Raw genomic sequence first — 15,445 nt, 5'->3', positions numbered from 1 at the left:
TTCTTGTCGTTATCCGGGGGTGGCATTGCTCTTGATATCTTACCTATTTTTATCTACGAAAGAAATAGACACAAGTTTAACTTTGTGACACCATGTAGCAGGGACATGACGACTAGCTTTGCCATAATGGCAATACTAGTGTTCCAACGTCCGATCCAAACGCTACCATCAGACGCTCTGTTGTTATTCGATTCAAGATGATTGATAATTTGTCGTCGGTGGACTAATTGCAAATGAAAAATACCATCATAACAAGGCATTTTGTTGCTCACAACACCACTGCGCCATGCGACTTAAATTCCCTCGTAATTCTGCTCACTTATCATATGTTAAACGACGAGCTCGATTTATAGAGTATCTCAACAGAAGAAATCGTATATTCTCCATAACTAAAAATAGACAAATTCAAGATCTTGATGAATATGTAAGCATGTGCCCAACAAAAATTGTATAAATCATAAATAAATATTATGATTGGGCAATCGAAATCTTGAAGATCTCACTACAACGTTCAGAAGGAACAGAACGACATTTGTAAAAGTAGAATGCAACACTGAAGCCAAAAATATTTTAAAAAAACTTGATCTTTTAGTGTAACAAATCAAAACTAACATTTGCAATATCTAAAATTGCTTACCACACCAACTAGAATGACATGATACAACATGTTCTAAAAATTTCTTCTAAATAATAAAAAACAACAAGTGCAATATCTAAAAGTACTTATCACAATAGCTTGATTGACCTAATGCAACTAGTGCAACAAATCAATGTCATTACTGTAACAAGAAATAAATATTTGTACCACATATGGAGACAACTATTGCAACAACCATAAAATATTGGTGAAACAAATCGAACCAACTCTTGCAACATACAAAAAGATGCAACATCTCATAATGAAACAGCTATTGCACTAAACAAAATTAAGATGATGCAACATCTCAAATCAATAACCGCAACATCCTAAATCATGTATTGCAACAACTAAAATAAAAATAAAAACATCACAAACAATCTATTACAACATCACAAATTACCTATTCAACATCATAAATCTACGGTTGCCATATGTCAACCTCCAGTGAGGTGCACCAGCCATGGTGATTGTCTTCTCCAGTGAGCTATGAGACCACTAGCAAAAAAAGTAGGGAGAGGGAGTCTGTCATCCTCATTGAAAACCATTAGATCGAACTACCTGCCACCAAAATCAGAGGCAGCACAGGGTGCTTGAGCTACCTTAGGTCTCTCTCTCCACTATTAGCGAGTTACCCCTGCACATTCACAGAGTAACAAGTAGCGCTAGTGAACTCTGCACGTAGCTTCCCTTGGTTAGTGAGCTCTGCTCTCAGCCTTCCTTTGGTAGGAGTAAGCAAGTGGAAAATGGACGCGAGCAACTTGAGATGCAAGCGAGTGATCATGGGTGCATGGGACAAGTGAGAGCAAGTGAATCAATCTGAGATGGATAAGAATGAGTGTAAGAATGAGTGGTTGGAAATTTAAAGCTAGGAAGATAAGTGATAGACGTGAAAAATAGCGAGTCTAAATTAAGCGGATGAGCATTTTAAGTTCAGCTAGTTTTTCTACTGTTATAGATAATTATATTTACTATCGGATGTAGGAGACCATTATCGTCGCTATAAATATTTGCTAACTTATGAATACTATTTTGTTTTTGCTGCCACCTCCACTTCTTCCCTTACTCTTCTTGCTCTTCCTTATCTCCTTGTTCGACAAATATACACCGCTATTTGGCTATGCAGCGAACGTTTGCCGGATAGGTAGCCAAAGCCAGAAAAAGGATGACGCCCAACACGACAGAAGCAATGTACATCAAGCTCCAGCAATATACCACACAAATGTTAGCCCATGACCGGTATCCGGTGTGGCGCCCACGCGCGCATGTGCGGTTGAGATGGTGCCACATGCCATGCGGCTCGCAAAATTTCAGGGGCAAAACTACAAAAGCAAATAAACAAGAATAAAAAAACAATTTTAAATCCCGCATTTATTATCCCTCCTCTAGGCTACGCATCCCACGCCCACTGCGCCTACTCCAGTCCCGTCCCGTCCCGCTCCGGTCCCCACCTCAACCACCGCCGCCAGCGCCCTGGGGAGCCGCCCCTCGAGCTCCCACATCCGTCTGCGCTCGCTGGACTACGCGGCGAGCATCCCGAGCTCCGGGTTGCCGGAGGCCGCGGGTTGCGGCGGCGGTTCGAGCGGATCTGAGGCTGCCGGGTGGGAATTCGGGTGATAGCGGGCAGTTGGAGTCGGGTCGAGTTGGTTTGGCGAGTTTAGGCGGATTTGTGCGGAGGAAGGAATCTGGGGAGGAAGAGTTGGTTTGCGAGAGGAGAGGTTGGTGGGCGCTCGAGGTACATGAGTCCTGGAGGTGTCTGCCGCGGCCGCCTCGTCGTCTTCGTCGGGAAGCGATGATCGAGCAGTTCGTTAATTTCGTCATCCGGCCGCCCCGGTAATCACTTTACTCCCACTCGTGCTGCCGAAATTTAGTATGGTTTGAGCTGCAGCTGCAAGTAGGTGGAGTTTGGCAGCCTTTACGGCATAGTTAGTAATGCGCTGTCTCTGTAATCGTCACATTTAGCTGTAGGAGTTTACTACACGAGTTTTTTTATCAGTATCTAGACCAGGCATATGGAACTATGGAGTAAGTATCTAGACCAAGCACGCCAGATTTCCGTACTTGAAATACTCGAAGCCTTGTTTTTTTTGAACCGACGGCACGATATCTGCCAATTTTATCATAGAAGAAGAGAGTTGACCCAGTTTATGAGGAAAACTGGATCCAAAAACTATGCAACAATGTGGTTAATTAGAGGGAAAACCGTAAAAAAAACCCAACGATAGGATAACATAGGTGACAACAAAGCACCACACCATACAACCAAAACAAAAACTAGTTCGTCTTAGGTCATCGTTGCCAAGCTCGCTTGGAGGGGCAACAGCTCCGACTTCCTTTGGCGAACCTCAACCATTGCCTCATCCTCGTCTTCGAAGAAGCAGCAAACTCAACGTAACAGGTGTGGTCCCGTTGTCGATCAAGCCAAACAAGGCCTGCAGAGCTCAACGCCACCACCAAGCTATCCACGCGGAAGGACCTCTAAGACAAAGCATCCAAGGAGGATGCGACATCGAGGACGCCGCTATCGCCCATCCGGAATCCCGGATATGGGTTTTCACCCGAAAAGTCCTCTGGGTAGGGGGAGGCACCACGATGATGCCTCCAAGGAGGTTAGTGGTGCACAAAAGTGTCACCGTCGTCGGCACTGGTAGCAAGCCAGGCTAGGCTTTCGCCTGGAGCTCCCAATCCCCACCCTCCGCACAAACAAACCCTGCTGCCGACACCTCACGGAAGTGCCGGCCACGTGGCCACCGCCAGCCGCTGAGCTCCCCACGGGCACGATCCGGGGGAAGGAGACAGATTGGCAAAGGGGAGGAGCACAGCGGGAACAGTAGGTCGAGATGTGCAACGTTGCGAGGCCAGGAGCAGCGGCAACGGAATGCGGCAAAAGATGACGAGGATCGTAGGCGCCCATCAGCCTTCGCACGACGGCGTGGCACTTGGTGGTGGTGATGTCCTCGCCGAGCGGGAGCGCGTTGCGGATGGGGTGGTTGGGTCCACCCCTCGCAGCGCGACCGCCCCAGGGCCACCGTGGCCACCCAAAATCAGCCGCCGCCGCCACCGAACTCTGCCATGGAGACGGATGACGACCACACCGCTAGGCCGTCCGTTCAGCCCCATGGCTGGCGCCTCCCCGAGACGCCTAACTTCATCCACGGCGAGCCCGCCCTCGATCGATGGTCTCCGCCGTCGAGACTGATTGGCCCGCCGCTTGGATGCCCACCTTCGCCCGGATCCAATCCCTAATGCCCGGAAGAGGTTGTCTCCGAGCGGATCTGCCTAAACCAGGCCGACCTCGAGTGGAACTGTCCAACCTAGCTGCCATCGCCGCTGCCGATGCAGCAACCTGCCGCTGCGACTGATGAGAAGCAGCCCCGCTGCCGCCATCCTTGCAGCTGCACGGGCTTCCGGCAGCGTGCTTGGGCGGCGGGCAGCGTGCTCAAAGCCTTGTTGAATTAAATGAAATGTCCTAGTTACATAAGCATTGGACCAAAGTCAGTTCTTCAGACTTTCTATTGAGAATGCTGTACTGGTTTCTAGTTGAACAGTTACTTTTCTTAATCGCGTGTTAATAGTGGCAACCAAGCTGGTTTGTGCTAGTAACTGAAAATGGCTTTCGCATCTAGTTAACATGTGCGTTCATACCAACTGTACTTTCTAAAATAACTTTGCGACTTTCCTTTAAGAGGCGAGGAGAATAAAAGTTTGATGCCCTTCGATTTTGATAACAGTAAAACTATTTTATCTCTATTTCGTTACGTGGGGTGCTTAACTGGCTATGCATCTACAGTGCAGAGTACAATCCGGATCAGTATCTATGGGAACCAGAGTTCACTCTTGCAGGAAGGAAGTACAAACGGCTAGATTTGGAGGCAAGTAAGGGACACAATTATTGAGGCCTTTTGTGTCATTCATTTGTTGATGTGAAGACTTGGTGCTGATTATCAACATCATTGTATATTAGCCTTATTCATTTACTTTGTATGTAGCAGCTTACAAATGAAAGAAGTCAGACCTTAAAATGCAGCCACTACGTTCCTGCTGTTATCCCAGAAAACACTGCCCTTCCCTGTGTAATCTATTGCCACGGAAATAGGTACTTACGTTTGTTGGCTCATGTGCTTCTTTTAGCGTTCATAAGTTCTCTGCTGATCAGACATATTTAACATTCTGATTGAATGGATTTCCAAGCTTTTACTTGTCTACGCTGGTTAACTCTTAAAGTCCAATCTTAGTGTTGGGTTTATCTGCTAACTGCAGCCTATGAGCTATCAAGATGAATCTTATTTCCATTTTGGTGTTTACCTTAATCAATAGCCAATAGTGTTGGCCCATTTAACAAGTTCTCATTAATTTAATGCAGTGGATGCAGAGCAGATGCAAATGAAGCCGCTGTCATACTCCTTCCTTCAAATATCACCCTTTTTGCACTTGACTTTGCAGGGTCAGGGCTATCAGGTGGAGACTATGTCAGCCTTGGTTGGCATGAGGTGCGCAAAAATTATAAATTTTGTAAGTACATTCATATTATATTTTAATTGCAGTGTTCTGAAAAATACTACTACTCCCAGAAGCAGGATCTCAAATGTGTGGTGTCCTTTTTGCGAAACAATAAGCAAGTTTCTTGCATAGGCCTTTGGGGACGTTCTATGGGTGCTGTTACAAGGTATTTTGGCTACAATGCATGTTCTCCACTTTGTGTAGAATTACCCAATATTCTGTTTCTCTGATGATAGACCATTTTAGAAGGTGTTGGAATATTTTTTTTTTCCGAGAACTTGGAGCGTTGGGATACAGTAGAATATATTATATACAAATTTTGCATCTTAAAGAGTTTGTACTGATCATTAAATTGTTGCCCCCTTTTATCCTGATACTTAATTGCACATTTAATCCACAAAATATCTTTAATATTTAGCATTGATGTAATTATATTTCAGTAATTCATCACAACTTGTGTGATTGTGTCCATATATTTGATGCAGCCTACTCTATGGAGCAGAAGACCCCTCAATTGCAGGCATGGTTTTGGACAGTGCTTTCTCTAACTTATATGAGTTAATGATGGAGCTTGTAGAAGTTTACAAAATACGGGTTCCTAAGTTCACGGTATGATTATTTTGCAGAATGTTAAATGTTTGCCCCTCTATTTTCAATGAAGTAACCATTTTACTGCTGTACTTTTTGTGGCATTTATGACGTAGGCACATGTCTGTGTATTGTAGTTTACATTTTAGTTTGTGGTGCTTCAGTGTACCAAATGTATATAGTAGGCTTGTTGGTAATAACAAGAAAAACATTGTGTTTACAAACCTTTTGGGGAGTCCTGCGGCTCTTTAGGAAAATGGAAAAGTAGAAAATCTACATAAGCTTCCGTTGAGGTCCTTAGTTTAGTGGAAATATCATGGCATGTCAATGCAATCTATTTTGATGTGCATGATACTAGTGTTGATGTTCCATCGAGCTGACTATTCTAAAACCTGAGCCGCAAGCGAAATTTGCTACTTTGTTTTTAGGCAATACATTGGAAGAATAAGTGTCGTCTACTGCTTCTGATTCCATAACATAATGTTTGCTGGTTGTAGATTGCATATGATTATCACAGAATAAGCATGCTCTAGTTAATATTGTAAAGATTCGCAGCATGGTCTTTCCTGCTTCATGTTAATTATTTACCATCTTCAAGTTCTCAGCATCTGTTGCTTACTCACACCATTTGATGGTTGTTCTGCTGTGTACATTTTCAGATTAAGATGGCTATTCAGTACATGCGACGTGTCATTCAAAGAAGAGCTAAATTTGACATAATGGATCTTAATGTTGCTCAGGTTCACTTTCCAAAATAGTATTCTCTAATTCAATTGCTGAAGTACTTGGTAAAATTATATAAAAAAGGTTGATCGGAACTGTTTGTTACCATTGTAATAGTTGATAAGGGCAGTGGTATGCATTACCTGATTAGATCTCAACTAGACTACTTGACTGCAATGCAAAAAGAATGTTTCACTGTATGTTTATGTTTTGCCCAAATTAAGCTTCTCAATGGCCTTGGCTGTGAATACTGACATTAGACATGTGGAACAGCTACTTGAGGTTGATTGAGAATAGTAACACATTGTTTGAGTGAATTTCGTTGCAGCATTGGAATTACTGTACAATCTTTTATCAAGGGTACTGGGCAATCTACTAGCATAATCATGATTTTCAGTCAAACCCATAGGATCTTATTAGCTCCTCTTTCTGGATAACATGAACAACTCTATTCTTTTGCTTCACCAGTTTGCTCCCAAGACGTTTATTCCTGCATTATTTGGACATGCATCGAATGATATGTTTGTTCAGCCACATCACACTGATCATATTCACCAGGCATATGCAGTAAGTGTCACTCTAGCTTGCTTCGGAAAGGCTGATCAGTACATAGATGCCTTCTAAATACATACAGTCCCATCTGTGGTGCTTGCTTGTTCTGAAGGACCTTCTGTTGCTGCCAATTTTGTTGACATTGTATTTCTCCGCAGGGGGATAAAAATTTAATCAAATTTGATGGTGATCACAATTCCCCAAGGCCCCAATTTTATTATGACTCTGTTTCAATATTCTTCTATAACGTTCTCCACCCACCTCAGTTTCCTTCGGCATGCTCAAATAAGTTTGATAAGTACTACAACCTTGGTGCTTTTAAGGCTGGTGCTGGTACCAACGAGGTAATTTTTCTCTTTGTTTCTTTGAAACCCTGTTTGAAACTGTCTGCCTTTTATGGAAAGCCCTCCCTGGTAGATTACCTTATACATTTACTTGAATTTTCAGAGTTTATTGTATGAGATCATCAATGGTCTACGGTCAGCTGGCACTGATGCAGGTAGTTCATCAGCAGCTACAACTAATTTGACAAATGGTGTGGCTCTTCCCTCTTAATAGTTACCGTACTTAATACTTCTAAGTAACTGTTTTCTGTTCACCGACTTCATTTTTATTGTTTCAGCTACAAAATCAGTAGTTGAATTGCTGACAGAGAGGGTAAATCAGCTGTCTGTTAAAAATGATAATGACTTGGTAAGTCAATTATTTGTTGTTTTTCCTCTGGTACTTAAGATCTTAACTTAGATATCTCCATTTAAGTGCAGGATTTCCTTTTGGATGAAAATCACAACCTCACTGAGATGGACGGTAACACAGCTGAGGGTCAATTAGAGGTAAAAAAATCTGACTTTGTTTATTTGAGATAAAATAATCATCTTTGTAATTTCCTTACTTGAGGTTAAGAAATTTTCTTTGCTTATTAGGATAAAGCAAAGAGACAAAATGAGGAGTGCTGCTCATATACCAGCTCAAACAGAGAGAGCTGGGGAAGATGTTCTTCCTTGGGCGCAGCTAGTGATGGATCATCATCAGGCGAGCGGCCAGGGGTATCTAATCATAAGCATAAGGTACATTCTTCCGTTTTATGCCTTCCAGTTACATTCTATGGTATAAAGACCTAATAGGCACATCATATATGACTAGGGTTTTTCCACTTACAAATTTTCTTCACAGCCTTTTAAATAGGCCCTCAGGATTTGAACAAATAGGCTAATTTCAAATTAGTGATGCTCTGTTTTGACTGGATCTGTGAAGTAGTAAACTCAGCATCATTTTTTTCACATGTAATCATTTTCTCCCAAACTGTAGAGCATGACACTAAGAGCTCTAGCGACACCACTAAGACGGATACGAAGGAAACCTCTTACGATCCCAAAGGAGAAGAAGAATCGGTCCCTATGGAAGAGGCTGAAAAAAGAGAGACAAGAGATAGGGGAAAACTTATCCCAGCGTCTCAGGCTGTGTCTCCAAGGCAAGGCTCAACACAAGAGAACCAAGTCGTCTTGACAATTGTGAATACACACTTTAACTCGGATGGATCTTCTAGGAACGCTGATGATTCACCAACAGAAATGCACCACGATTCTGACATTTGGTGCCACCCATGCTGTATACATTGGTTGAACATTACTTGGAGTCTTCTGTCAGGCCATGGATGGCCCCAGCCAATCTTCCATATTTGTTCCTTATTTTTCCGCTTTGATCCTGTAAATTCCATGATTGTAGAGTTGTACTGTGTGACTCTGGTTGGGGAAGGGGCACGGGTGCATTACTTTCAAGATTTGTGTGTGCTTCGAAGGTCGAATCGTATCGACAGAACATCTCATTTCTTTGCAATTCGGTAGCATCTCTGATTCTCTGCATGGTTCCAATTTTATCTGTTGTACTTGTTACAGTAGTGGCATCACAGGTTTTCTATGTTGTGCTGTACCTGGTGTGAAATGGTGGGATTTGCCTTTGAGCTATACATACTTATTCTTGTGCTTTATACTATACGATAAAGGCATCTTGCATTAGTAGTTTTGTTAGGATAAGTACCTGTCAGGGGATAGTCGGGCGGAGTTGGCTGTTAAGTGAGATACTAGATTATAGGTTTGTGAGATTTAGATTAATTCTTCTTTCACAATAAATATTGTGCCCTCCTTTATATAAGAGCTAGTTTTAACCATCTAAACTAAGAAATCTTATATTTAAGATTAAATAATAGATCTTTAACTGATATAATATGATCTGATTCCTATTAACCAATCTAACTAATTTTATTAGTGTCGTGGATTGCATGTGCTGTACGCGTGAACAGTAATTCCAGCATATATCAAGATTGCTCGTGTATACTGTAGCAGGTTGTATGTGCTGCGAGCCACCGCTACCATCCCGAGTTCCAAACGCTTACTGGACCTACTTATCATTCTTTTATTAAAAAGAGTAAATTTCATAAATACTACATATATACCGGCCAAACTAGATTTTCTCTTTTCAAATGAAAAGCTAGAGCAGGCATACTCTATCATATAACTAAAAATTTGGTGTCAATTTTATTGCAAAACCATGTATGTTGGCATCCTGATGGGGCCTCAAAATTTGAAGTGATGCTGATATGTAGGTTATCTGGTAAATGCCCTAAGAGCTCTGTCCCAGCAAGTGGGGCTGCTCAATCATTACAAAAGAAAGATAGGAACTAAAGGTCGCAAAATATGTATTTTTTGACAAAAAGAGCACTAAACCTGTAGCTATCTAAAACGTGTCTTCAAATTTGTAGTTTTGCCATATCTTGATCAACGCTTCTGTTGTTTTGTGGAGTTTCTTTTTTCTAGAAGGCCAGTTTTAAAGTCGCGAAAACTAATGGATCAACGCTTGCTTTCGCGTCACAATGCAAATCTCGTACGAATGAAAAATGGGCTTGCTATACTTTATCCGAGCATTTTAGCCACCTCCCTCACCGGAATTTTTTTCTTCCCCAACCTTGCTCTTCTTCTACAGCTTCGGCTCACTTTGGTGATCCCCTTCCCTGCCCTTCTTCTTTAGCTTCGGCGAACTCCGGCGAGCTTTTGTAAGCTTCTTATTGCCCACCCTGACTCGGGCAAAAGTCTTCCGACTGAATCTCCACAACATCCAGAAAATGCACCATATTTGTACTTGACCTGCCTTAACCACCATTATCTGAGCTCGCAGGTCGGATATATATCATGCTAAACTAGTCATAATGTGGAGGCAGAGTAAGAGAATTGAAGAACATAAAGGCAATCCCAAAATGAAAAAGAACAGAATATGGTTTGTTAAAGCACTTGCCATGGATGCATGATTGCATGTAGGTGTTATTCTGAGAAACATTTTTTATAGATTCAATGCCATCTAGGAAGAGAAATTTCATGTTAGGGGGCATATGAATGAACTGTCCCCATCGTAGATGAATGAGCTAGCTGACATTTTGGGACTTGGGAGGACAGGGTGCTCTCATGGTTGAGAATTGAGAACTTGAGATGGCTTCACGTCACAAACTCTACAGTTTGACAATATTAATTAGCGAATTGTGTGATACTGTAAGTGATAGTTTGAGGATGGATGTGAATTGGCAGAGCTCCTGCCGTTTTGTTCCAAAAGAAAAAAAAAAACAAAGTTTGAGGATGGACTGTGATGAGAGTACAAGGTCGAAATCGTGACTCATTTTAGAGTTGCTTCCCTACTAGTAGACGAATAAGCTGAGTAACATGTCGAGAGGACAGAGACTGACAGAGTGCTCTCTTGATTGAGAGAGTTCCATGTCACATGCTCTGTCGTTTGACAGGGTTAGCAAATTGAGCATGGTGTGATTGATGCTCCAGAATCTTTGCTCCTGACTCTGTTCTTGCTCAGTTTAATACTGTACGCTATAATGGCACAGTACTCTTTTTTTTGGCACCATAGCGCGCCATTTCCATGCTTGATAATGGTATAGCGACTGTCTGTACTTTGTAGAATGCTTCATCAAGAATTCAAGACGCTAAATTGTTGCTTATTCAAGACGCAAAACTGTCTGTACTTTGTAGAATGCTACTGGGGTATCGAGGGAGATCAAGAATTCAAGACGCTAAATCGTTGCTTATTCATCGGTGGAAGCAGCGGCGGAAGCACGACGAGGTGGCGCGGCGCCGGAGGAGGCGACGATGGCGGCGGGCTGTCGAGCGCCATGGATGGAGGAAGACTTGGACTACTCCAGGAGTCGAGGCGGCGTCACATTCGTTCAACCATGGGGCAGAGTCGTCCCTCGTCAGTCATCGCAGCTCCCAAGGCACAGGCTCTCGTGTCATCAAAGCGGCCGGAGCCCACCTGTCGGCGACGCAGAGTCCCTGGAACACCCTGCACCTTTTGTGCTTTCTGCTCTCCTCACCACCCTCCGCACCAGCCAACCTCTTCTCCGTGTTGCTTGGCTCACCACGGCTCGAATAATCTCCTCGCAAATTCCCTCCTCCCCACGCCACGACCAGAGTCCAAAGCTCCCACCTTTTCCCCGCCGATTCCGACCCGCCGCGGAATTCCGCGCACAACCCACACCGCCGATCCCGATCCCGATCCCGCTCCCGGGCTCTTGTGGTGCCGCGAGGAGGCGCCCAGGCAAGCCCCTCCTCGTCTTGCAATCTTTTCCCCTTCTCATCGCCGTTCGATTCCGCGTGTGCTCTTACGGATCGGTTTGCACGTAGGCGACTTCTCGTTTCTTGATTTGTTTCGGTTGGTTCGGTGGTACGCGAGAACGAACCGGGTAGGATTCCCGTTCTCCTCAGCGTGGTCTGGTAGACTGGTACAGGAATATCTCAGGCTTGTAGTGTTTACCTTAAATCTTGTTTTTTTTTTCAAGTGCCCTTGTTGTTTGCTGTAGGTATGTATGATACAGCGCTACTGTTTCGTCACTGTTCGATTGATTTCATTTTTACGAATTTACGATGGTAAAATCTTGTTCTTGCGACTCAGCCGGTTTGTTCAGAGTTCAGATCGCCTCTTGTTCAGCGTTTCGACTGCTTCCGCTACTTGTAGATGTGGGAAAATTTCTAATACCACTTGCTTCTATGGCGCTACTTGGGACAGTTGCCATGGATGAGGGATGAGGCATGACTTAACATTCGTTTATTTTCAGGTTACGTCTGTTCGATTGGTGTGTATCTAGTGGGGAGGACACTGTCCGAACTGCCAGCATGGGGGGTGTATTTGGGCGGCATGGCAGCCACAAGCGGAGTTTTCATGGTTCAAAATTGGAGGCGAAGATGGTGGATGCCATGCAGCAAAGAGCATCGCATGGATCTTCGCTGAAATCGTTCTATAGTATTATCATGCAGTTTCCTAAAATTGATCAGAGTTTTAGAAAATGCAAGACTACCTTCGAGAAATTTGGTGAGTTCTGCCCCTTTGCCTGTGTGCTGTAGTTCTAGTCACTCTCCAAATATCCTTTCATGCTCATAATTAGTGAAATGCGGATGGGGCATCCCGTGATGTGGTGGTAAAGCATGTTTTATCAATAGTATTCTCAAGATTCAGAACCAGACTTGATAGTTTGACTAACTCATTTAGTGTTTTTTTACATATAATTCTTCTAATGAACTATTGAAATTCGAATAATCTATACCAATGCTCCCTTATTTTTGTTTTCCTTTTATTCTTGTACTCCTTTTGTTTACACCGCCCTCTGCTTCTATTTCTTCATTTAAATCATTGTACTTATAACTCCTGAGCATTTAAATATTTAATACAATGGTTGGAAGGTAGAGACATCTCATCTCTACATTTTACTTCAAAAGAAAACATGTATGACAGTGGTCAGTAATAACAATTAGCCATGTGGAAGAATGTTCTGCTCTGACAAATATTCATTGACCTGCGATAATGAAGACGATTACTTTAGGCTTCATCTGTTTTTCATGTTCTCACTCATGTGTCAAGAAGTGGCTTTTTTGCTTCCACAGATGAAGATTCTAATGGCGAAATAGATAAAGAAGAACTGAAGCATTGTTTTCAAAAGCTGGAAATGCCATTCACAGATGAGGAGATATCTGATCTCTTTGAAGCTTGTGATATAAATGAAGATATGGGCATGAAGTTCAATGAGTTCATTGTCTTTTTGTGCCTTGTTTATCTTCTTAATGAACCAGCTGTATCAGAAACAGTATCCTTCATAATTCATATAATTCACATAGTAACAACCTGATCGTTTTTCTTAGCCTTATTGTCACATTGGATAGTGTTGCTACAGAAGTATGCCAATTTATTTTTGGTTTGATAATTTTTCTTAAGTTCATCAGCAAAATCGGTTGCTCATTTATACAATATTTATGCAGCTTACTGCAAAATTTAAGATACTACTGCATTTTGTTAACAGAAAAACCGTTTTTTCTTTTTAAAAAATCATCACAATATAAGTATGAATGAATTATAAAGGTCTCTTAATTGGACCTGTCAGAAATTTCTGCACTCAGGTTCTATTTTAGATGTGTCATGCCATTTCTGTCAGGAGCTTTCCTGTTTCCTTGACCTCCTTCACAGAAGATAAAGATGGGGTTAGGAAATCTTGAGGCAACTTTTGAGACCTTGGTTGATGCATTTGTCTTCTTGGATAAGAATAAAGATGGGTACGTGAGCAAGGATGAGATGATCCAAGCAATAAATGAGACCACGACTGGAGAGCGCTCATCTGGGCGTATAGCCATGAGAAGATTTGGTGAGTTTTCTGTTTCTTAGTAGCGCTCTACCTGCTACGTACTAGTTTTTGCTTTACCCCTTTTTGTGAAGTGGACCACCACATTTCCTTCTGGTGGTCTCTGATGAGAGGGGAAGAAGATAGATCTGGGAAAACATGCTCTTTAAATAAAATGCTTCTATCCCAAGAAAGACGCCTAACCAGGAAAATGACTACTTTCCTAATGTTTTTTCTTCTATTCTCTCTGGTCATTTTAAACTGTATTTCTCAAGTGATATACTTAATAGTTCTTTGAACGGTATGAATAAAACTGTATATGTGCTATGAGATATTTAATGCCCCTATAACCCTAACATATCTGTTACAACAAGGAATGTTGCAGCTTCGTATGAAGGTTTTGATATATTTTATTCGAAATCAAAAACTTACATATATTTATTTCTTGTTGCTTTTTGTGAAACTTTCCTCCTGTTTTTCCAGTCCTAATGTCTATCCTTTTTTCATGGCACTAGAGGAAATGGATTGGGACAAGAATGGGATGGTGACCTTCAAGGAATTTCTGTTTGCATTCACTCGCTGGGTAGGGATTGATGAAAACGAGGACGAAGGCGAATGAGGACTGTGAATACTGGTTGTTCTTCAAGTGATACTGGTTGTACACAAAACCATCAGCCCCTGAAGAGGCTGGAAATGAGTAACAGCTAAAAGTAGTAGTTGGTGTTCATTCGTTGCTTGTTGATCTTGGTTGTCTACGTTCTTGTTAATATAATGTCTCAGCATGTTCCTATTAGAATGACTTACATGTCTATACACAGTTACCAAGTACTAAAGGAAAAAAAACCCCTCTTATGTCAGTCTTTTGTGTACACATTCTGATGTGGGAAATGTTTGTTCTATACAATGGCTTGTACTTTTGCTGATGGAATGAGTCCACTTTTATTTATTTATTTTTGTTGTTGAAGTATGGTGTTATTGACAGAACAGAGAAAATGTAATCAAACTTATGACCTGTGCCTAATAATTTGGACCTCATAAGTAGCGTTTTCAAAATTTTCATTTGTACTTTGAAACACAGCCCAGACTATATATAATCTGTCTTATTGAATAAATACATTACATACGTGCACCAGACGTTACAACATCTGCTAATCTCCTAAGATACAAACACTAGCAATCCTCAAACTGTCATCTTGATTGGCATTCACAGTCACCGACAACAGATCGAAGCGCCCTATGCTGGATAAGAACACCGTGCTCGACTCCCAAAGGCTGTGTGGAAGAAGGGCAAGCTCATTGTCCCCATGATCAAGGCCATTGCTGACCCGAGAGACCAGGACTGGCGGCAGGTCAGCTAGAGTCATCATGTGTCAAAGCTTCAAAGGCTCATGAGATGAAGCTGGAGCTGCCGTTGGGCCTGCACGGACGAGCAGTGGCACAGTTAGAAGGGAACCTAAAAGCCTCGTGTGATGGATTGTCTGAAATTGTGCAGGTTGTAGATGGAGACCACTATCACAATTGTTCTTCCTACAACATCTCATTTGCAAGTAAGTGTGTAAGGTTGCAAATGGGGTTTAACCCAGAATTTATCAAGGAAAGTCAGGAGCCCATCTGAGCTACTGATCAGTAACCACACTAAGTGTTCAAACTAAAATTAGTTTCCATGCGGGTTTTTATTTCAACAATGACGTGTTTTGTCAAATTCAATAGAGAATGATATAGCTTTCAATAAATAGAGAAATGATGATAAAATATCAAAAGTACAGACGAAAAGTTATGTTTCAATT

At 42.2% G+C, this 15,445-nt stretch overlaps 2 protein-coding genes across 2 annotated transcripts; both read left to right on the top strand.

Annotated features, from left to right (window-relative positions):
* The first annotated feature begins 2,009 nt into the window (after positions 1–2,009).
* Positions 2,010–8,836, top strand: LOC133883264 (uncharacterized). The gene is made up of 14 exons (XM_062322538.1): positions 2,010–2,470; positions 4,428–4,509; positions 4,630–4,733; positions 5,001–5,127; positions 5,209–5,303; positions 5,623–5,746; positions 6,385–6,465; positions 6,917–7,015; positions 7,159–7,344; positions 7,448–7,535; positions 7,623–7,693; positions 7,765–7,833; positions 7,924–8,067; positions 8,309–8,836. The coding sequence occupies exons 1-14, from the start codon at positions 2,430–2,432 to the stop codon at positions 8,504–8,506; spliced, it is 1,509 nt and encodes a 502-aa protein (XP_062178522.1). The 5' UTR covers positions 2,010–2,429; the 3' UTR covers positions 8,507–8,836.
* Positions 8,837–11,210: 2,374 nt separating this feature from the next.
* LOC133883261 (probable calcium-binding protein CML21) lies at positions 11,211–14,622 on the top strand. The gene is made up of 5 exons (XM_062322534.1): positions 11,211–11,590; positions 12,108–12,361; positions 12,931–13,130; positions 13,508–13,682; positions 14,174–14,622. Exons 1-5 carry the CDS (start codon positions 11,226–11,228, stop codon positions 14,275–14,277), a joined length of 1,098 nt encoding a protein of 365 aa, XP_062178518.1. The 5' UTR covers positions 11,211–11,225; the 3' UTR covers positions 14,278–14,622.
* Positions 14,623–15,445: the final 823 nt, after the last annotated feature.

This window comes from Phragmites australis, chromosome 10, assembly GCF_958298935.1.
Source record: "Phragmites australis chromosome 10, lpPhrAust1.1, whole genome shotgun sequence".
NCBI lineage: Eukaryota > Viridiplantae > Streptophyta > Magnoliopsida > Poales > Poaceae > Phragmites > Phragmites australis.
The sequence above is the reverse complement of the archived record's forward strand: the minus strand, read 5'-3'. Positions and strand labels throughout refer to the sequence as shown.

Excerpts from the sequence above, each read along its gene's own strand:
- LOC133883264 (XM_062322538.1), top strand. The coding sequence starts at position 2,430 with ATGATCGAGCAGTTCGTTAATTTCGTCATCCGGCCGCCCCG. Across the intron at positions 2,471-4,427 it reads TTCGTCATCCGGCCGCCCCG|TGCAGAGTACAATCCGGATC; the intron begins GTAATCACTTTA and ends ATGCATCTACAG. Across the intron at positions 7,536-7,622 it reads TACAACTAATTTGACAAATG|CTACAAAATCAGTAGTTGAA; the intron begins GTGTGGCTCTTC and ends TTATTGTTTCAG.
- LOC133883261 (XM_062322534.1), top strand. The coding sequence starts at position 11,226 with ATGGGGCAGAGTCGTCCCTCGTCAGTCATCGCAGCTCCCAAGGCACAG. Across the intron at positions 11,591-12,107 it reads TGCCGCGAGGAGGCGCCCAG|GTTACGTCTGTTCGATTGGT; the intron begins GCAAGCCCCTCC and ends GTTTATTTTCAG. Across the intron at positions 12,362-12,930 it reads GACTACCTTCGAGAAATTTG|ATGAAGATTCTAATGGCGAA; the intron begins GTGAGTTCTGCC and ends TTGCTTCCACAG.